Consider the following 23,593-nt stretch of genomic DNA (forward strand, 5'->3'; position numbering starts at 1 on the left):
CCAGCTTTGGATACCAGCCTGTGCTGTGTCCAAACTACCCACCCAAACCATTCCTCCTTCTGTGTTCACTGTCCTTTTCTTTGTTGCTTTTAGCAAGTCCCATTGAGTCTTCCTTCCCTTCAAGCATACTTTTTATTCTTCTTTGCTGAGTTGCCTACTTCAGTTACAGCTCTCTGAGACATAGCCTGCTCCTTTTATACTTTACTGTGAGGCCAAGTAAAGTTTTTACCTGCTGGAGGGCTTCCAAAACCCTAAAAATTATTATAAAACCTCTCCATGATAAAAGTCTCCATTATTTTTGATTAAAGAAAGATTTTGTTGACTACTTAATATTTATATAGCACTCTAAATGTGCATGTTTGCTTTTCAAAGCCATAAAGTTAGCTTCTAGAAAGGCTTGTAATAAAATCAGCATGATTAAAATAAATACTATGAGTTAAGGAGCAAAGAAAGCAAGTGCTGTACATAGGTGAAATCACTTTCTTTTTTACTGTAATTTTCCTTTGTTGGTTTTAGGTTGGGTTTTTTTTCCATTGTTGTTGTTTGTTTTGGTTATTTGTTTCTTCTGTGGAAGTAAAGCTGGCCCTGCTTTGAGAATAGAGCTGATGACCGGCAGAGTTCCTTTCCAGCCTGAATTACTATTTTTTTTCAATAGCAAAGGAGCCAGAAAAAAACTGAAAAAACCATAAAATGTACTAAATAAATTTTGAAAGAAAAATGAGTGACAGCCTAGGGGAATTTGCTGCTGTTCTACAAGTGACCATGTGTGGTCAGGGAACCATTTTCTAAGTTGGCATTGAATTCTGTGGAATTTAGTGGTTAAAAATGCTTTCTGCAACTCATTGTAGAAGCACTTTCTGTTTTAAAAAAATTGCTGAAAGGAGTAATATATTCTGCACTGATGACTTTATTGGCAGAAATAATTTAATTACATCTGTTGTGATATAATCATTCTGGTGGAATTTTGCCATAGATCATAACTTTACAGGGTTCACTTAATTGACAGCACGTGAGAGTCTTGTGTGATGTGAAGCACTTGGGGCAACAAGTAGTTTTCTCTCTTTTTTTTCCTTAATCTTTCATTTGTTCAAAACCTATTCCTGGCTGTTAGTTGATGTCATTTAAACTAATGACCTGGAGGAATAACATTTTCTACAAAGGTAAATCTGCATTAAGACTTGAGTGCTCTGAGTTACATTTTAAATGATATTATATAGAGGAAAGTGTTTGACAGGAAAAAATAGTAATGTGTCAATTTGCGTCTTTAATTTTGTCAAGTATTACTACTTCAGTGTCCTCTACCCTGTAGATGTCCAGGGCATGTTATTCAGGTATAACACATTCTGTTGTGGTTACAGCAATGTAATGATTCTGTTCACTGGTTCTCCTTGAGTTTGTGGAAATGGTAATGAAACCAGATTTGTTCACTTTGGAAAGATAATCTGTCGGAAGTACTTGAGAAATGTTTTCTGTAGGAAGTGTATGTCTGATGCATGCCTTGCTATAGTATTAGGGAGATTGGTATGGCCAGGAATCTCACCTGGAAGAGGGTGGCCAGTTTTAGAGATACTGTACAGATGCTTCATGGAAATGAACGGTTCTGACCAGAAGACTTGTTGTACTGAGATTGTCAGAAAGGAGACTATCAAGAAGGAATATGCTTCCTTTCTGCTGCCTGTGCTTAGGCTAACTCTTCTTTGGAAAGTCTTTTAGCTCTTAGAAAGCATGATGGGATCCAGGTGGGGATTGTTAATGAAATACAGGATGAATGGAAAGCTGAGGACATATGTAGGCGAGGACATATGTAGGCAACATAGTTTATGAATTAGTTGTTTCCTTAGTCAAAACAAGACCAAAGGCTCCTCAGGACCAGATTAGTGAAAAAAGATCTGCTGCAAGAGGAGTTTATCTTTTAGTTATGCTTGTACCAACCATAACATCATTACCAAAATTAGAATATCAAAACAAAATATGCACGAAGTACAGAAACAGGCCAGTTGCATCAGTTTCTCCCAGGTAAAGAGGTTTCCCGAGCTGCAGAGCCACATACTGTTTTAAAACCTTTAAGAATAAAATCCAACATTTACTGGTTCTGTAGAGAAAAATACTTATACAAAAAATATGATACAATTCACAGGTCTTAATTCTTGGAGGGGGCAACGGTTCCTGAACAACATTACACCATCAATCACATTAGTGACTCAGCCAGTGGATTACTAGGTGCCACCAAATGCCAAGATTTGCAGTCGCTTTCTAACATCTATGCTTGGCAAAGGGTTGCATGCTTTTATTATTATTAAATATTTATATTGTAGTAGTTCTTTGAAGTTGGCCAGGTCCTAGAAACAAGAGTTTCATTCACTACGAATTCTGATTCATTCTCTGAGCAGAATCTGTGTTTGCATTGAATTACATGAGATTTCTGTAGGAGGATCAGCATATGATCATGTAGTTAATTATAGACCATATCTTAATGCGTATTTAGTGGACCTAGCTGAAGGTTGTATGGTCATTCTTTATTCTGTCACTTACTACTCTGTGAATGCTTAGTTTAGTCACCTTAATGATTACTTTGAGTATGCCTTGGCATGTTACAAGTGTAGATTCACTTCTCTTGTGCATGTGAAAAGCTCCTTTTTTGTAATAACCCATGTGATTTGAGGGCTTTTCCCTTGCGTTGTTGCCCTCATGCTTCTATATTGGCTTTCCTTACTCTGCTGGCATGACATTTACTCGGCGAGATGGAAGTTAGTGACTGCTACTTCTGTCCTTGTTTCAAACTCATCCTTCAAAAGCTATTTTCAAAGGTACTTTAGCAGTTGGGTTGGTGATTTGATGCTTCTAAACAACAGCCAGAGAAAAGCTTCCCTTGGGTGACGGTGGATCTTTTCACCTGCTGCCACAGTCAGCTCGAAACCTGGATTTTTAAATCTTGGCTGATGAATGATGGAGGAACCATCCCAGGGTTTGGCTTTGACTGGGGAAGAATCACTCTCTCAAAGTTTTGCAATTGTTAGAAGATGTGCTTGAGCTTACTGGAATCATTCTTCACTTAAAGATAATGGGTATTATAATGTGTTAAATTGAGAAAGAAAGTTAATTTTTTAAAGGTAGAAACGGGCAAAAAAAATTGCTCTCAATTAGAAAAATAACTGAGATCAGTATGGTTGACCACAATAACACAGTACTAACATAGTTAATATACTGTATTTGTACAATATATGGTATATATTTTATATTGTGTACTTTGGGAATTTTTAGGCAATACTTAATTAAAAGGAGGAATATTTTTTCCAATGGGCTCTGTGCTTTGCTAGGCATTCTCTGACACTGTGTATTTACATGTTTTTCCAATACTATAGAGTAGATTTGGGAGGTGCAGCAAAGATTTTTTTGAATGTTCATGATAATTTCAGACTTCGCTTTCAAGAGAAATGACAAAGAAATTGGGTCGGGGGGGGGGGGGGGGGAGGAGAAGGGGAAGGGGGGAAGAGCCAGAAATAACAGCCTTCACCCCGCAAACTCAAATGAAACTTGATCTAGACTTTGAAAAGACCGTAAAAAATGGAGGGAGTTTGGGCAAGGGAAACACACAGATTGGGTTACTTCTGTTTGTTGAAATTTCTTTACTTCAGAGCTTTAATAATGAAGAACTGAAACAGAGCCCCTTCCCCTCATTTTGTTTCTAGGGTGGGAGGTTGCTTTGAAACTGTTTGTGTCTATGTGTGCTACTTTTGCCATTAAGCACTGTAAAAATAAGCAATAAACGTGTTGGAATGCTGCACTTTCCCCATGCCTGATGCTGTGGGGTTTCTTTGTGCCCTGTTTTCCTTCCCATTTGCCTTTTTGTATTCCTCAGATCCTGGGGGGGAGGGGGTGGGGGCAAAAAGAAAAGAAGTGCGAAGTCCCAATGATCACCGATCCTGCCTAGGCAGGATAAGAGTGTGCCTCACCGGCTAAGTGAAGGGATTCTGACCATCACAAGCAAAAGCATCCTGATGCCTTTTCTGAAAGATTATTTCAAGGCTTAGCATACTTTATGACATTAGTATTTTCCTGACAGTTGGTTATTTACTTCTCTTTCATTTCAGATTTTTCTTTGACTTTTAATTCATGTCTTTCTACCTAATCTCTTCCAATCTATGCTAGTTGTTTGAGCACTTCAAATATTTAAAAAAAGGAACCCTAGCTATTCACAGCGGCTCAATTACAGGTCTGTTTGTTGTTCATCCATCAAACCTCCCACGTTTTAGTGGGATGGAATTGCCATCCCTGTTTTTTTTTGTTTTGCTCTTCTTAGCTCATTTCAGGGTTGGTTTTTTTTTTTTTTCAGTTTTGATCCTTTGGAATTCTCATAAAGATTTCTCACGTGAGTCTCCGTTATCTAACTTCGGGATTCCTGTGCTAGACACAACCTCAGTTGATGAAGATAAAGACTGTAGAACTCAGAATTACTGGCTATTTAGATAGAACCGATTCACTACTTGATTTGTTAAGTGCAAGCAAAGTAAAAAACTTCTGTTTGGTGCTTCTAAAAGGGCCAGTTTCCTGAAGCTGGAAGTAATTATGAACCAAACCATGTGGGAAAAGAATGTAAAGCAAAAAATATGAATGGCTGGGCATTGTTTAGAGCAGTTTTATACTGTTTGCCCCAACAAGTTCAGTTTCATAAGAAAGAAATGTTTATGGAAAAACTTTTACCGAGAGTATAAGGGAAAACAGTGATAATATATTTATAGAAAAGGTAGAAGTATGCAGTAAATACATGGAGTTCTGTTCTGTTTGGATGAGAAAAAAAAGTGCTTTCTTTAATATCAAGAAGAAAAATTCAAGCAGTAGATACCTAAGTTTATGTGCTTCAGAATTGGTATATCTGGACGACATTCTTGCAAGAATTTCTGAAGAAGTAGCTGCTAGAGATTATTAATAAATTTACAAACACTGGGGGTTCTCCATATTCTTGGCAGAAAGTTGATGTACAAATATTTTAAAAACAAAAAGGAATGACTCATAAACTTTTCCAACCTGATTTTTGATTCTGAGCACAGTAACACAATGGCCAATATGAGTTTACGCGTGCGCTCACACACACACACACGAATTTGTAATGCATATAGTTCCAATTAGTGTGCATATTAAATAGGAAACAGTTTTTGTTAGATGGGCTGCTTCTTCAAGTGAATGTCCATGAAGGTGCCTGGTATGTGTTAGATTGATTTCTTTTTCTTTCTTTCTATGTTCCTCTTAGGACTGTGTTTGCACATTTTGTGTTCTTTTAACCAGCCAGACTAGTTGTATAAAAACTGGGAAGTCTGTACAGAAAAGACTCAGTTCTTTTTCCCCTCAATATCTGTAAGGTGGAAAACTTAGCTGGCATGTAGTTCTTCACCACAGTAGCATTAACCTAATTAAATGTATGTATTGTTTGGGTTTTTTTCCCTGGAGTGGATATGGTTACAACTAGTTAACTTTACAAGTTGATATTAACTCTTGTTTGAGCAAAAATTTTTACAGTTGTTGCATTCACAGAAGGCTAAATTTACTTTAGTAGCAAAACCCAATTCATGAATTATCTATAAGCTCATAAACGACATGTTGTTTGGTCCTCTTGGGAGAAGAGCATATAAAAAGCCACACTTCATGTTCTTCCTTCAGAAACCCATTCTAAAAACTGAGATAAATTACTTCAGTTTTGGCCAGCTTCTGCACTAGTAAGCTTAAGTTTCTAGTTACTGAATATCCTTCTACAAAGACCTTCTTGCTCTCTGAATAACTTATGAAAATTGAATGGATTGGGCTATCTACATGTTGATCATTCCAAAAGCTTCAGTTAAAGAGCTTAGAAATACTGAATTAAGACCATTAAAGGAACTAGTCTCATTCTAATTGGTTATACAGTTTACTGCAAAGACTAGGCGTTCTGTGGGATCATGGGGTTTGATATGGATTTATGTTAAAACACTAGCGTTCATCACTGTATTCTTGATATTGGTCATAATGAACAAAGTACCAGCACACATTGTGGAAACAGGTGATTTCTTGCTGCCTGTCCTGAATCAAAGCAGTTGCGAGCTTATCATGAAACTGATGCAAGAGGTACCTCTGGGAATCCCAAAGGCATGTGTGTGATCACCAAGCACCAACTCTTCTGCACCTGCCTGGCTTGACATAGATCCCTTCTTGCAGGCCAACACTGTTCCACCTCCAAAGAGAAATCCACTTCCCTTTTGTTTCCCCTTGGAAATGTTTTAGGGAATCTTCATCTGATGGTTGAATGGAAATCAAGTGTATTGCAGCAAGGGAACGTTGTACTGTTTATCAAGCCTGCCTCTGAATCATGTCACTCGCTCTGAAGAACACTCTTGCTATGGTATCTAGACACAGCTTAGTTGTCAGTTCCTAATTTATATTTTTCTGTAGCTGGCTGTGAGGAGGTTTTGTAAATGGGGTGTATGGGAAGAGACAGCTTACTTTACTCAGTCTGCCACTAAATTTATCTTCTGCATTGCTGTAATGGGACCAGAGACGTCAAAGCTTTGCTGTCTGGATGTGCTAAGAATGCCATACATAAATTTTAAGAATATGTAGTAGGTCATCAAGGCACGGAAGAGTTTGGTGGAACAAACACAAACAGACTTTTTGCATGCTCGGGAAGGACAGTAAAACCAAGACATACTTTCAACAGCTGTGATTATAATGTATGAGGTAAGAAAACAGTATTTCATTTATGCTGAAAGAAAGCGGGAAGCTTTATCGCTGTGCTTGAGAAGAATTGCCTAGCAGAAGAGAGGATAGTGATCTGCCAGGTAGTGACATGCTGTGAAACCGTTATCCTAAGCTTTCTACAGAGATGATAGGCTAGAGGAACTCAAGGTGAGAGAGACTGAAGGAACCCTGTTAAATTTAATTCAGGGGTGTATTTTATTTTACTTGTTTTGTTCCCAGTCTTATGACTGGAAACCTGACAGTAAGTCTTGCTGAGTAAAAATCTCTTTGGTTTACTGTTTAAAGTTGTCCTAGGACTGGAGGATAAGGTAAGTTTTGATTAGGTTGATAAATTTAGAACATGCTTTTGCCTTGAGGAAGTGTGATGTTGCTGCTAGCATCCTTGACAAATCTGCACTGGAGAAGTACTCTAAAGGACTACAGACCTGACAAGGGCTGGTGGGAGAGCCAGTGTTGTGTGATGCCCATTGCAATGAACAAAACATGATGAAGACCACTTTGCAGCAGGAGGGTTACTTACAGCTGCATCAGATGTGCCATGTCGGGGAGGGAGTCGTGTAGCAGTTGTTGCTGCAAGATGTTTTTGAGGATATGGATTTAAATTGAATTGTGAGGCTCAGATGAGGTTTTCTCTAGTTGCTTTTGAGAAAACCAAGCAATTAAATTAACTTCTATGAAACACTGTGTGTTCTTACATTACACAGAAGCCCACGTGATTCTTTCTTGGATCACAGCAGAAATGAAAACAGGTAGTAATGCTGCTCCTGAGGCTCACTGCAGCCCCAGTCCTGCTCTCGGCAATGAGAATCAGGACCACAAAGGGAGGGACAGAAAACTGACAGAACATGTATGTGCTGTTTCTTCCTTGTCTGCCGTGCAATCTGTTCCAGCTTGTTAAAGAAGGATAAACTGAAAAGCCAACAAACAAAATGTTTTTGATTTGCATATTGAACGTGTTTGGATACTTCTGTTTGATTTCAGACCTTTCAATTCCTACTTAGAAATATCTTCCCCCTGGCTCTTTAAAAGGGCTTGAAGACCTGAAAAATGTGAGCAGTGTCCTATACAGCTGCAAAATGTTGAGCGTCTTCCTCCTGCTCCTTTTCATCCTCTTTTAGTGACCTTTTTTTACATCATTGAAGGCAGAAATCCCCAAAGGTGGTTGCGTCATTTGACTGTTTGAGTCAGGGACTGTGATCTCTTCAGGATCCAAAGCTCTTTTTATTGTCAGGCTCAGGTGATTTTGTGAGGTGTTGCTATTTTGATGAATTAACAAGGAGGAGAAGATAGGATTTGTCCTGTTGAAAAGTGAAACCTATTTCAGCGCTCAGCCTTAGAGCTCTCCTTTAGCCTGTACATGAAACATCTTAGAAAACAACTTCTCTCTCTCTTTTGGAGAGCCACGAATAACTTCCTTCTGATGTAGGACTGATGTTCAGTGAAGTTAGGGGTGATATAAGATGAAGGAAGGTCTGATTAATTGGGCTGTTCACAGTTCTTTGAGACATACTTTATTCTGTTCTCTGACTCATCGTGGTTACATATGGCAGTTTGGATGTTGGTTCGATGGCCTTTTCAGACAAGCAGCTGCTCTTTGAAGTGGAAAAAAGTTATCTTAGCAGAAGAGCATTCACTAGAACAATGTATGGAGTAAACCGGAGAGTTTTGATCTGGGTGGCTCTGCAGCTGTTCTTACTGTTAAGAGTTCTGGCTGTTTTTAATTATTTACCCTAAAGCAGTTTGGATTTTTTTAGTTTCATGAGGGCACGTATAGTCACAGTATCTGCAAGGGTTCCTCCAGGTCAAGGTTACATTCTGTATTTAGAGCAAGGTTTCTAGAGGAAATGTTTTCCTCCTAATATGTAGCCTTTGTCTTCTTAAGACTTCAGTGTGGTACGTAATAGATTAACTGATGCCTGTTTGAATTCATGACCTATGTCTCTAATATAGGTCAGTGAAGACAGCTTTTTTTGGACTACTACTTCAGAAAGAAGAGTGAGAAAAATTCAGAGCCTCATGACTATATACAGCATTTTCTAAAACTACTGTGAAACTACATTCCCCAATTGTGAGGTCACCTCTACGTACCATCTAAAGCAATTTATTCCCTGACCAGTGGTTTTTTCCTCTCAGTTTCAGTCCAACCAGGGAAGAAGAAGAAGAAAAAGAAAAATTGCCCTTGCCATATCCAGAGTCATCTTTTTCTTTGATTAAGATGAGTTGTTATTCCTTCCCAGCCTGTCCAGCTCTTCCAAAGAAAAGTTTAAAGAGCAACCTTTATGACACTTACCCCTGCAAAGTTACTGAAGAAACTGAAAAGGGAGGGTGTTGTGGAGTGTTCTTGTTAAAGATATGCTATCAAGTAGCTGAGAGAGATTTTTCCAAGTGGGGTTTATTCCTCTAAGGTTTGGTCTCTGCCAGTTGCCTGTGCAATAGATCTGCTACTGCAACAGAAAGGGTGAAATTTCCTTTGTGGGAAAATAAAAATGGCCAGACCAAAGATTCACCTGCCCCAATGTCTTATCTCAAAGTGCTCCCAAGAATTGTTTAGGGAAGGAGAAAAATACACCAGTGAGAAGCGATCCTTGCTCCAGCGTCGCTCTCCAGCTTCCGAGGAAAGGAAGCTTTGGTATTCCTGAGTTGGGGATGCTGTTAGACCTCTTAATAGCTTTTGATCCCATCTGTACATCTGGCTTCTATAACATACTGATGTGAAGAAATCTACCCATTACCTGCACGTTATATGAAAGGAGGGCTTCCTTATGTTAGTGTTTTACTGTCTTTAGGATAATTTTGGTTGATGTTCCGATGATATGAGATATAGTGCGTAATGAATCACTGTTGATTTTTTTCCATAGTGTTCTGCTGTGCCAGTGTGCTCTCACGTGTAGCTAAACACTGAGTTTCTCTGAAGTGAAGTAGTCCATAGCCTGGCTGTGTTCTGCAGTGAAACGAACTACATTTTTCAGAAGGAAGATGTGGTGATTAAAACCTTAGTGTATCCGGCTGTCTCGTTTAGCATTTAACACTGCTAAGCACTGGATTTTGACATTCAAATCTACTAAACTATAGTATCCACAGATGTAAAACTGTAATTTCGGCTATGATGCTTTAGGAATTCTTAGTTCATCTTTTTTTCACACAGCTGTAGGCTTTGGGGCAATGTCTTTGTTTTCAGAGATATCTATTCCTACTATTCTGAACAGGGGATTTCTGGGTTCTAATTGGGTTGAATTATTTATTCTCGTCTCTTTAACACTTGTTTGTCTCTCCTGGACCTACACTGCTGGATTCATTAGGCTACAAATAGAACAACACTGTTCCCGATCCAAAGAAAGCATTGCCCGTTTGTAGATGTAACAGATGAGGGTTGGTGATGAAGACTTAAGGGACAACAAAATTATGACACTTCAATTTATCTTCTTGCATTCCTTTGTTTGGCCAAAAATGGATGTGATAGGTGAGCGTTTTATTTCCCATCAGACTTTGAATTGGCTCACTTTTTATGGCCATTGTGCTAGCAGTGAGTTTTGAGAGGTCTTTAAATAGAGAATCGCAGCATTTATTTTTTGCCAGTTTTGAGAATTACATGTTCTAATGTTAGGGAGCACTATCATTCCTGACTTTGGGGAAATAGAGTTTATTTAGACGTTCTTTAGACAGTTCTTTCAGAAAGCAGTTCAGGTAGGAATCCCAATTGACTGCTGAGAGAGTTTTTATTGACTTCTGCTGACTAATGAGTGAGTCCTAAAACATTACATCTCCAAATAAGTGACTATCCTCCATTAGGTCATCCTTCTCTCTTATTTGTAAAACCAAAAATACGATACTTGTTACTGAGGATGGAAGCCAGTAATTTTGGTCTATGGAAACAAGGATAGATAAAAGTCCAATAACATACATTCAGGGGTTATGTTGATTATCAGCAAGTTACTTCATTATTAAGTTACAAGTTTCTTTGTCCAAAGATTAATAAATAATCGAAAACTCATGGAGCACTCATCTTTTTATTTTTTATTTATTATTTTTTTCTTTCTTTGGTAAACAGCTGCCTTCTGTGAAAACAAAATTTCTGTATTTCATGCTTATTGCTTAGTCTAATAATTGGTATTTCATCCAGTTGTTTTCTCCTTTCCCTGTTTCTTTAAAGACACAAACAAACCAACCCTCAAATTTAATGTTTTCTTTACTCCTTATCTGTGTCTATTTGAACACAAGTCTGCTTTTTCTCTGTGTTACTAGTCTTAAAGGTAAGATGTAACAGAAACAGAAACTTTTTTGAAGAAAGGGAAAAGCTTATAAAAACCAAAGGAGATCAGGGATATTACTCAATTCTTGGAGAAGTATGCAGCATGAGGTCACATACAAAATGTGCCATGGACTTTTCTTGGATTTTTTTAATCTGCATCCTTTGGATCTGGTTTTATAAACTCAGCATTTAGTTTCTTTATTTACTTATTTAAAACAAACAAACAAACACTTTCTAGCTTGAAAGCCTATGATTCTTTTGTCCACAAGGATCCCACACTTTCTTAGGGGTTCGTAAAAGGTTGTTAATTGAGGAGCTCCAGGCAGGGTTGTTGGATTCTGTGAACTATAAGAGATGGTACAATGATGTAGTCCTTTCTGATAGAGAAATCAGTTATAGCTGTATTTCTTAAGATGTTTATGTATTTAGCACTGCTGAGACTAATTTGAAATTCCTTTGTCTGCCTAGTGATCGAATGCCTAGTATTTCAAAGACCAGGAATGGAATTTAGTAAGGAAGTAGGATCCTTGTGCCTTTTTTTTGGATGGAAACCTCTTCAGTGTGTTTGTGCAAAGATGGCATGTCACAAAGGGTGAATGGCATTGGCAGTGTGTTAGTGGTCTTCAGCTGTCAGCGTGCATTTCCCAAAGGGTGGCATTGACTCGTGTCGCATCTTCATTCAGGAGGTGGATTTTGGTGGAATGCCTTTAAAACTTTGTTTTCCTGGACCAGTGTAATGTAACCTAATCTTCTTCAGCTGGTGTTCTTGAGTAGTCCAAATAAATAAATAAAAGTATGTGTTGATAATCTTCACTGTTAAGAAATTAATTTCATGAGAAGCCACAATTCTTGGTGGAGAAGAACAGGGCATTTTTTTTAGCATGCATCATACCTTTTTAGAAAAGGATTTGGACCATCTCTTCTCGTATTTGGTCATACAACCTCCTCGAGGAATTTGCTTACATACTGAAGTAACATTTGAAAATATTTACATCTATTTAGCTGGCTATAGTGTGATAGATGCATTTCCTGTCTCTTCCAGTGTAAGCATTCTGCTTTTCCTCTTCTTTCTATCTCCTCATTCCTTTCTTTTATTTGTTTAGTTTTTCCTCAGCTGGAACTAGAAAAATAGCAGATATCACATGATCGGGCCATGTAATTCTTTGAACCAAAGTTTGGAAACTTCTAACAAAGCTGTAATCGGAGTTCCTTAAACTTCTGTCTCAGTGTTTCCTAACCCACACTGTGCTCCTCTTGAACATGGAGCTCCAGCTGCCTACCGAGAGGAGGGTTCATCAGCTCATCTTGTTTCCATAGTGTCTTGCACTCAAGGATATTCTGCCTGTTTAAAATGACGTCATGATCGTGACTACTTATAAAGTCAGATGTGCAAATACATTTTTTTCAGTCCCTTGCTGTTACTGGTGTATGGGAATTGACTACTATATAGGTGAAAGCTGCTGTAGTTGTTGTTAACTTCTCTTTCTCTCTGACTCAACAGCCATAACTGAAGGAGAGCAAAAGAGCTGCATCCCCAGACCTGCTACAGGTGTCCTCCCATGCCTTTAAGTGAACTGGTAGTATTTGTTGTGAGACTGACAGTCTGTAATGAAGGGGAGAGTTGATGGGGCGCTTCCTTTCTCATCCATCTCTTTAATAGAAACCCTTGCCAGTTGGGAAGGGAGGGCTGGTTTATTGTTTTATTTCAGGGTTTTTTCCCCTCAAAAAGGGATTTGTTGCTTTACAAGCTTATGAGATATTATGAAAAAGCATATTGAGGATTGGAAGCTGTCTATTTATTAGGCTATAAGTGACAAATACCGTTCAAAGATCTGTGACCCTTTGATACTAACTAAGATATAAACAAATGTACACTGTAGCCACTCTGGTTGTGTCTTCTTTAATGTCTTGTTTGGAGAGGTCCTGAGATTTTGAAGTAAATCCCATAATTGTTTTCTTCCAAATGCCGATCGAGTTCACAAACTGGATTTGAAATGTAGCCCTGGGCTTATTTGGGGAAAACAAAAGAGAAAGCTGTATTCCGGGAGTCTATGAATTGCAACAGTATCAGTATTTAACTGGGGACATAGGAGTCCAAACGAAAACTTGACTTTTTGGCCAACATTGAGCCATGTACATATGTGATGGATACATTTGGCCCAGGGAATCTGATTGGAGTCCTATGTAAAATAAAATGCTCTGAATCTCACATGGTGTAAATATGGGGTCTCAGCATTAACTGCTTTGATTTAGTGATCTGCCCTTTTCGCATTTGCCAAATTACTTACTAGTATTATTTCATTAGTACTTCATAATAACCACTACGTTTTATGTGCCTTTGATTTTGTGTTCTCATCACGTCTTCTATTGATTCTTCAGGTGTCATGACCTACGCTTTGTAGAGGTGCTGTATAGGTATGAGTCAGTTTATTTTGGACCAAAGATAAGGAAACCCCAAGGTGAAGGTTCAACCTAGAGAGCATGTTGGCCAAAGAACTCCTTTTCCTTGTTTCAGAAATGCATTTGTATGTATATTTTGTGTGCAAGAGTAATAGCAAGAGAAATCAGTCCTCAAATTAGATTATCTCAGGCAGATGAAGTTTTTCAATTTTTACAATCCACAATTTAGTTTTCATGTGGAAGGCAAAGTGGTAAAATCTGTCTCTTAAAGTAGATTTTGTAATATTCAATTACAAGAGCTTAGTTGCGGACATTATTTTTTTTTCAGTAGTCCAAACACTTGAGTTTGTACTACTAATTTATTTTTTTAAGTGGACTTAGATTCCAGTCCCATGTGGATGACATGCTGTCCCTGATCAAGACATGATGAAGGAATTAACTATGGTGACGTTTTCATATTTGAGATTAAAAGAAGACACACATCTGCCAAATGCAAGCAGAAGGAAAAATATTGTTACTTTTTCTAAATCCTCTGAAAGCAGCTGGATTTTTAACTTATCCAAATTGTGAAATTTTGTTAAGATTGATATCCACGTAAAAGTGTAGAGAAGCACGGAAAATGGTAAGAAATCAGGATGTGTGCTAGTCTCATAGGAGAAAAGTCAGGGGAAAAAAAGCAAGAGTGCACTTTCTTTTTAGTGGAATAAGCCAATTACTTCCCTTTAACTTCACCCTCATGCAGGCACTTGTATAAAAACGGCAGATGTTTACAGTTACTATGAATTGTCTACTTCATTTATTCTGGATAAATTTATTATCTTACTGGGTTTTTCCTCCACAAAATCTGAGCAAAATTTAAGGCTCTACAGTGTCATCTAATTATATCCTTTCTGCTATCTTCTCTTGCTCTTTACCTGCCTCAACCCAAGTGATGCTTTCGCTGTAACTAGGAGCTTGAGAATCAGGAGCTGGAGTAGATGTGCTTGGACCTGGAAGATGTAGAGGAGATTTGTACCTTTGTGCCATAACAGTCACGATAAGCCTGGCTGGCTTACCGCAACAGCTTTCCGTGCGATCCTTGAGTTCCAGGCACAGTAATGCAGCTAGTGAGATGAAGCTATTTACCAGGAAAGCACTAAGAAAATAGTATTGTTTGGTTTGGTGCATAGTTCTTGACCCATCTGTTGTAAGCAGCATTCAGGATTATAAAACGAGAATCAAACATAAGCTCTTGTAATGCCGTGCACCATGTTTTGGTAATTTGTCAGGCAGCCTTTGCAGAATGTGCTTTCACTAATAGTGCTTCTTCCATTTGGAAATAAGAAATGTAATCAAAGAAGTAGCAATACATGCAGCAGTGTAATAAGTACATTGTCATCAGATATAGAAGAGATACTTATTCATACACTTCAGTTCCGCATACTTTTTTTGTTACGGAAGTGTGTACCTACTGACAGCAGTGTCATTTTACAAAGCTGGATTTGTTTGAAAAATGTATAGTTCTCTCTCAGATGCTTCATGCAGGATGTTTTACAGTCTGGTTTATGGAACAGCAATCTCTCTGAGATCTGTGAATCTTGCAGAAAAAAAATAGAAGGCAAATTTATATATCTAAAATTATGTTAACATGGATAGCGTCACGAGGCAGCAGAATGGTAGACAGCAGGGCTGTATCCAGCCTTACTCTAAATGTTTTGCTCGGAGTTACACCTAATGTAGGCTTAATGTTATGACCATGCTGGCAATGACAGTGTGTAATGTGTGATCTGAAGAAATTGAACAAACAAAACGTGTCCCTAGATAGTTTTAAAATGTAGAGTGCCCATTTCTAGTGTTCTGTAGCCCGCTGGCTCAATACGTGGCTAGGAGAAAGGAGATGAGCAAATGTTGAATGATACGAGGTGGCAGCTACAATTGGCTTACGAGAATCATTCTGCCTCTGGCACTCTGGATCATGAACTTCATCACGTCCAAGAAATGTTAACAGCTCGGCCCCTCGGGCTTTAGCGGCTCTGAGTATCTTTGTGGGTTTTGTAATTGACGGCTCCACCATCAGTATGCAGCAGCGATTGGCATTCTGTGCAGCGTGAGGGTTTCAGCCTACTATTCTTTTGCAGAAACGCCATGATGGGCATCTGAGTGACATTTTAATTTGATAATGAAAGCGCCATTAAATCAGAAAAGAGAAAAATGCCTGTGTTTGTGGCACAAGATATTTTGTGTGACCACTGAGGTCATTTGAGAAAGGCCTGCTGTTGAAATAGTTATACAAGTTTGCCAGCAGTGACTCACTACCTTGGTGGCTGCAGATAAATTCCAGTTGCTTTCTACTTGTTTTTGAAGATTTTGGTATTAGGAGTTTCTGTATGTTGCTTAAACAGTAAAAATGCAGCAACAGTTAAGCTTTCTTGATAAAGATTAGGATTTCCCACATTTCTTCATATCTGAAGTGCTGCAACAAGCTGTGATCTGTACACTCTGCTGTCCCTTTTGACTATGTCAGAAGGGGATATGTTTTAGTGCCATTAAAACTTTCCATTTTGTCAGCAACAGGCCTTTCTTTCCTGTGCCAATTTCTAAAGAAATTCTGACTGGACTCAGAACATGAATCATTCAGTTCAAGTCTTCAGGATTCAAAGTTCTAGATGCTCATGTCTTAGATGCTTTCTCAGGTCTCTCATTTAGACATATGTATTAAAGATGACCTATGGAAACCGAACTCATGGGTTTGGGTTGTGCTAGACAATGTAATACCTGTGTCTATCTCTCTCTGGCTATATAATATATTTAGAGAAATCTAAACTTTGTTGTAAATAATCAAATATATTGTTCTGCCATCCTGTAGATGAGGAATTGTGATAGTAAAATACTACATGTTTTGACTAAAACTGTGCAGGAATTCTGTGGCAGAATTAGAATTGGGTCTGTGTTCTTAAGCTTTTTCCAGTGCTTTTCATCTGCAAAGGTTATAAGAAATTAAGTACTTAGTGACTTTTTATTTTCTCCAGTTTATTTCCTCTTTAGGTCTTGAAGATCTAGGTTTTTATTCAGCAGAAATAGATTTTATTCTTTAAGAACTATATAGTGGAAGGTGTCCACACTAGGGGACACTATATAGTGGAAAGCGTCTAGTGGAAGGTGTCCCTGGCCATGGCAGGGGTGGTCGGAACTAGATGGTCTTTAAGGTTCTTTCCAACCTACACCATTCTGTGATATATTTGGAAGGTTTTGTACTGTGTGCAGCTAATTGTTAAATTAACTGTCAATCTATTGATCACCCAGTTGGAACTGGCTAGTGATCTCTTGGGAAGTGACCGTAGGACCAGTACAAGAAGGATAGTTACTAGCAGTTCAACATGGAGTTACTGTCATTCAGCTACGTAATTTTGCCAGCGGGGTTCCGTTTGCACCACTGCTCACAATCCCTCCAGGACCTTGTCTTCAGCTGAGGGGTTGACTGACTTCAAACTCTCTGAATCCATGCTCGTTACACTTAGCAGTCATTTGCTAGTTAACTGGTATTGGTGGGGTACCTGTTGGTGATGCCTGGAAAAGAAAGCATGGGTGTGATAATAATGGGCCCTTCAAAATTATTTTTGTGGATCTGCTCTGTGAATCTGTATTGTTGTCTTCATCTGACTCCTGCTGTGCACCTGTGAAAAGGGTGAAAAACCCTTTCGTTACTTGCCTACTGCTAACAAAATGGTGTAGCAAATACAATACTACCAATTGACTCTTTGCAGTAGCTAATGCTTGCAATTTCCACTGAATGTTGAGCATCTAACTGTAAATGCATTTTTTTTTTTTAAGGAATATTAATAATTTTCATACTGTGATTGACATTAAGGTGTCTAATGTTACTTTGAAAGCTCAAGTGAGTTAACCCTTGTAATGTTTTCATGAAATAGATGAATGTAAAAATTTTGCAGGTGGTGAATAGGGACACAAATAAAATTAAATGTTTTTTTCCAGGTGACTCGGTAGATCTATGTTAAAAGTCTGTACTGGACTTTAGCATCTCAAGAAGAGATATTTATCTTGTTTCTGTACAAAACTAACTGAAAAACCTTCCAATATTCTAAATTTGGCCCCAAAATCACTAGGCAAGCTCAATTGAGACTCATCTCAACAGAAGAGCAGCAATGTCATCTGCTCCAAATACTGAGAGCATGCATCCCTTGATGATAGCCTGTTAGAACTGCTCAGCAGTTTGTTTCAAATGCTTGAAATTATCTTCTAAATAATATTCTAAATAATACTTTTTTGTAATTTTAACTTTGATCATGCGTTAGAAAAGCAGCCAAAGCAAAGTGCTCTTTATGTTTTCTTCCTTTTGAAAGGCTGAAATCTAAAATGGTATCTTGATATTTTTCTTTCACGAGTTTACATTCCTAGGTATGAAAATCTTGCGGCAAAGCTAGTGTTTTATTGGTATTTCAGGTATCTTCAACACTCTCCTTTGTTTGTTGTTCTCTTGTGATGCTATATTGCAACAAATAAATACCTGTCTGTGTTTGCTGTTATTCCTCGAGGCTGTTTTTCAGAAAAGCTATGAGGAGAAAAAATAATCTTTTATGATTGCAAAAGCAAGTTCATAGCCAGGAAAGTCCTGACTCTCTGTGTATTTTTTTTACAGGCCTCCAGAATTGGCATCAAAGTATGCAAATATCTCTGAGGGAGTGTGCAAGCCTGGTTATGCATCAGCGCTCATGACTGTCATCTTCCCAAAGTAAGTAATTACTTTACTGGGTTTTTTTTTTCCCCTTTTTCCCTGATGACTTCTCATCCTTCAGGGTGAATGATCTGCAGGGATTGTCTTGAAAACTGTCGTTACTCTCTCACTTGATTGGTTCAAGGGGAGACTGGTGTTGAAATTCTGGGCTATTTGAGTGGTCAGTGGCAATGGCTTAATTGATTTTAGTCCGACTATGAAACTGCTCAATGAGTAGAGAGTACTCTGTGCTGAATAATAAATTATATTGTTGGTGCGTGATACAGATGTGTGGTCAGGCTTGTTGCTGGTACCAGATGATGCAGTCCTTAGGAAGGTTAGGTCATGAAGTGACAGTAAGTTATCTAGAGTTGTAAAACCAGGGTAAAGCATCCCTCGGGTGCCTGGAGGATTTGCAATAGTTTTTTTCCAAAGAGTCAAAGACATGCTATTAACAAGTTGTGTGTCTTGCTGTGTTGAGAAGTTATTGTTGGCTGAAGTGTTACAAGTTTCTTCTGAATTTGTTTCCCTCTGAAAGGGTGGAAAGTTGGAGTACCGTTTGATAGCTCTCAGAAATGAGGATGTAGTCATAACAGATCAACCAAAACTTACCTTTAAATTTCGCTTATGGCTTTCTCTAACGCACCATGTGGCTTCTGCGTTTCAAGGAGCTTGTAGAATTGCTGGGAGACAGTTCAGAAGATAGATTGGTAAGGCTGTAATATTGTTGAGGCTCAAGGATCTCTGTTTGATTCATAAAATGGAAAATTTGACTAAATGGTTATTTGACCTTTGTACAAACTTCTAATGCATGTCAAAAAGATGCTCGAGTGCAGTGATCTCTTTGGCAAAAGTAGTTGTGGACTTCTTAACACAACTGGTACTTTTCTAAAAGATACTTTGTTTCTTTTGAGGAGAGAATTTCGGTGACTTGCACATACAGAGGTGAGGTTGGGTGACCATGGCCTTCAGGCCAAGCCTGAAACTGGTGGTGTCATCTTTCTTCGTTTTTATTAGCAAACATGGTATCTGCAAACTTTAAAAATAAAAATCTGACATTGCCTTGTAACCAGCAAATACTACAGCCAGGCCTTAAAAACAAAAACGAAGTGCTGAGACTATGTTCTCCATCACCAGTGGAAAGCAAACAATTATCATTATTATCTTCTGTATGAATTTTGGAACTCTGATTAGAATGTAAATAGATATTAGAACCGAAGGTAGATACATAATCATCCTCTTCTTTTAAGAATTTTCTGAGTGCTTTAAAATCTGTGTTTGTGTACATATTAAATGTAAATAGTATAAAACAGGAATGTAAGGTAATATAACTGCAGTAAGATGCCTGAAACTAAAGCCTTCCTTTCTTTATGCAGCTGAAACCTAATTGCTCTTTCTAAGGCATGGCTGCTATTACATATTGATTCTGTAGAGATAAATTGTATACACTGAAGAAGGAAGACTATTTAGTACAGTTAAGGCCAGAAAAATACCATTAATGGTCGCTTACCCGGATTTGTTTCATGACATAGGACATGATGTTTTCTTCCAGTATATTCATCATTGATCACGGGCTAGTTAGCTTGATTTAAAGATTTCAATTAATGGAGAATCTGGTAATAATGTGCTACATTATTCCTATGGATAAACTAACTATTGCAAAAATATTAATCTTATCTTAATTTTAAATTTATTTAAGACTGTGGCTTCAAGAAGGAGTGTTTTGGCCTGCTAGAATCTGAAGTGTTATTTATTCTCTCCCTCAGTAGCTACTTACAAATTGCTGTTCACTTACCTTCTCCTGGTAGCTAACTGCATTGAACTAATACCATGCCAAGAGCCAGTAACTTATCTGTGGTCTAACTAGGTGGTTGTTCTCGTATTCATAGTTCTAAAGACAGCGTCTTGCTGGGGATTTATGTTCAGTTGCTTCTCTAACGTGAAACCTAAACCTTTTTTCAGGATATCCCTTGACTCTTTTATTAGTTGAATTCAGTGTCGGACATTTAATTATTTTTATGTAGTAAGGAACAACTGGCTGACCAGTAGTTCTGCGAAGAATTCCATGCTACACTTAAGATGCTTTCTCTTCTGACACTTCTCTCATACTCAAAGAATTATGCAAAGTTAATATTACCAAGCCAGGTATCATAATTTAATATACTTAGAACTCTTGAAGTCAAATTAGCTTGTCTGCTGATTAAAGAATTTGAGCTGCATGGTTTCTTTTATTCTAGCTTTTGTTTTCAGTTGCTTATATCATTAGGAAAACATCATCTCCGCGGCTGACATTTTTCAGGCTTGGTCTTCGCTACAAAATGCGTGGTTTTGTTGGTTTTTTTTCTTATTTGTATAAAGTTGTTTTGGCTGTTTTCAAGCATGAATAAAATGAATAAATGTTTTCCCATTCTAAAGGTTCCTGACTTTTTACTGCAATTTTAAACGTAAATAGGCAAAATATGATGGAAATAGTTGAGATAGAATAAATATTTTTCAGAGGATGTAACTCTTCTTGGTAAGTGCTTCTTTAATGGTAAAAATGTGAGTTCAGACTTTACCAAGCATAAGCAAGCACTAGATGGATTAAAGAGCAATGCCCTGAGAAATTTCAAAATATTGTTTCTGGTAAGGAAAGACTAAATGAGTTTTTGTGGTGTGGGTTTGTTTTTTTTTTTTTTTTTATGAGGTCCTCAGTTGATCAGTCCTCATTCTAGCTTGATGCCTTCATCAATAATCCTGGCTGGAAAAAATCCTAGGTTAAGTGTGCAGATGACGCGCTTATTGGAGAGTACTAAATAAAGGATTAGTTACTTTTAGAGAACAATCTGGATTGCCTGATTTAAATGGCCACAGTCCAGCAAAATATATGTTAATACATCCAATATGAAATAAGACATCTGGGAGGAACAAATGCAGATTATACCTTCAAGATAGAGAAACTCGTCTTGGAAACAGGCACAGAGAAAACTTCATGTATTCTCAACAAAATATTGTAGCTGAAATGCTATTTTGTGTTCATATGTACACACATAAGTTGAGAAATTTTGTGGGTAGCACTGATTTAAAATTAAACGCATGCACCCCCCAAAAAAACCCCACAACCCAAAACTTCTAGAATACTGTGTCTAGTATTGATGCTGAAAGTCCAAGAAGGGAGGGGAAATCAGAGACTGAAGGAAAGCCACAAAAATGAACGAGGACTGGCTTAAACAGTAAAGTAAACAAGGCTCCTAGAAATAAGTAATCTTTCTGAAGCAGGAGTTGTATCCAAATGAGAAGAATAGGAAAGAGCATTAACTTTGGCAAGTTAAATATAAACCATAATGAGGTAGGCCAAAAAAATGTTGAGGAACAACATTATAAAGGCATAAAAAAAAAGAAAAAGCTTTTTGTCTAACTGTCAAAAGTAGAAAGCCTGCCAAGAGATCCCGATGGGCTGATAGATGATCATAATATTAGATGTAAGCTAAGGGAAGGTAAAGCCGTAGCAGAGAAGTTATTTGCATGGCTGTTGACAGCAGCACAGTTCCCACGTGGAGCCTTCCTTTCTGGGGGACAAGCTGGGGGAAGCTGACAGAAGGCTGATGTTTTGGAGCAAATTGGCACAATGAATTGCTAGGAAAAGTTCTCACTTTGTGAAAAACTCGGTGGTGAAGTTGCCGAGTTACACATGGCTGTGTATAATCATTGCTTAAATTGGCCTTAGAATGGAATGAAAAGCAGTAAACGTGTCGGGTTTTTCAAGAGGGGCCCATGGAGCTTTGGGGAAACTAGAAACTAATAGTGAGCCTGGTTTCTCTATTAGGCACTTTGGTAGAAACTATATTAAAAAAAAAAAAAAAGGAGTTAGTGTTCATTCATTCACAGGAATAAAGGCGATGGATGATAGAGAGGAGTCAAGTTGTCTTCTGCAGCAGGAAGTCCTGCCCTGTAAATCTGCTTATGTTGTTTGAATGACTGGATGATCATTTGATAAAAGCGATTTAACTAATACAATATGTCTGATTTCTTTAAAAAAAAAAAAAAAAAAAAAACAAAACACAAAAAACAACACCCCCCTCTCCCCCCCAAAAACAACAAAACCCAACCAGTGTTTCAGACATTTCTTTGGAAATTAAACTGGTGTAATCCAGCTGGAGTTAGGTAGTGACTAGGTAAAGATTGGAAACTGTATGGAGAAAAAAAATATAAGATTGGACAATACAGGGACATTACCCTTGGAGTCCTCTGGAGAACGTGTGCTGGGGTCTCTGCTGTTCCAAGTGCTCATAAGCTATCTGGAAAGGAGGATGAATAATAAAGCGCTGACACATTTTTCCAGGTAGCAAAACCAAAAGCTGACTGTGAGGAATGTCAGAGGGATCTCGCAGTGCTCAGTGATGGGGCAATAAAATAACAGGCCAGTTCAGTTCTGATAGATGTAAGGTAGTGTTTTTTGAGAAGACTGATCTGACAGCATATGCCTAATGATGGACTTAGTTATGCATTGCAAATTGGGAAAGAGATCTTGGAATTACTGTGGATGGTACTGGGGATGATTGACCGGTGATGGTTAAAAGACCATGGATATATTAGGAGATAAATGCAGAAAACCCAAGAATACGTTATGACACTGTATAAATATCCCTTGTGCCTCCATCTTCAACAATACATCTAATTCTCTTCAACTAATTTTGAAACAGATCTAGAAGAATTAGGTGTGTATATATAGTGGTAATAAAGACTAAACAAAAACATGGGGCTATTTCCATGCTCAGAATGAATAAACAGACTTAGACTTTCCAGTTTGAGGCTGAGCCAGCAGAGGGTATTCCCAGGAATGTGTAACATAGTAAATGGCATGGAGAAGGTGTTTAGGTGATAGTTTGTCTCAGTACGAGATTTGGAGGTACTAAATGTAGATATTGTGCACCATGTTTAAAATAAACAAAGGGAAATGCTATTTCATGCTATTTCCAGCGTGGAAATCTCTAAATTACAGGAGGCTGGAACCTAAATGGATATGGGGACAGAGTGTAGCTTTGTATACTCCCCACTTCTTAAGCTTTTTACTGAAATATTCACCAATGGCCACAGACATCAAGTATTGGGCAAAATGGACATTTTGTCTGATACATTGTGCCCATGCTTGTGTTTTTGTTTTGCTTGGTCCTGCATTTTTTAATTATTATGCCTTAAAGGCAGACTGGCATAGCATCAGGAAAACATGCTGTAATCTGAATTGTGGCAGTGGCTCCTCACCAAGCGAAATGGATGCGTGATCTCAGTACCGCATCTCAGTGCAGGAGCTGGCTGGCTGGGCTCTATCTGCTGCTCACTGTAAATGAAGGAGCTATCTAATTTTTCCACTTTCCAGGACAATACGATTCTGTCTCTTGCAAATCTCCCAACAGTAGATAATGAGTCAAAGGGCCTGAAGTAAGGTTACTGGTTTCGGAATGACACAAAGAAAATGGCAAGTGTCTTTGGTAAAATGGCATCGGTAGGTCAGTGAATTAGACTACTAT

At 38.1% G+C, this 23,593-nt stretch overlaps 1 protein-coding gene across 3 annotated transcripts in view; it reads left to right on the plus strand.

Annotated features, from left to right (window-relative positions):
• ST3GAL3 (ST3 beta-galactoside alpha-2,3-sialyltransferase 3) overlaps positions 1-23,593 on the plus strand; it is a 183,882-nt gene that overhangs the window by 49,670 nt on the left and 110,619 nt on the right. For all 3 annotated transcript variants that reach the window (XM_082483417.1, XM_082483416.1, XM_082483418.1), the window contains one exon: positions 18,012-18,104. In XM_082483417.1, the coding sequence (XP_082339543.1) occupies positions 18,012-18,104 (93 nt within the window). The remainder of the gene's footprint in view (positions 1-18,011; positions 18,105-23,593) is intronic.

Source organism: Vanellus vanellus (genome assembly GCF_965231255.1).
Source record: "Vanellus vanellus genome assembly, chromosome: 5".
NCBI lineage: Eukaryota > Metazoa > Chordata > Aves > Charadriiformes > Charadriidae > Vanellus > Vanellus vanellus.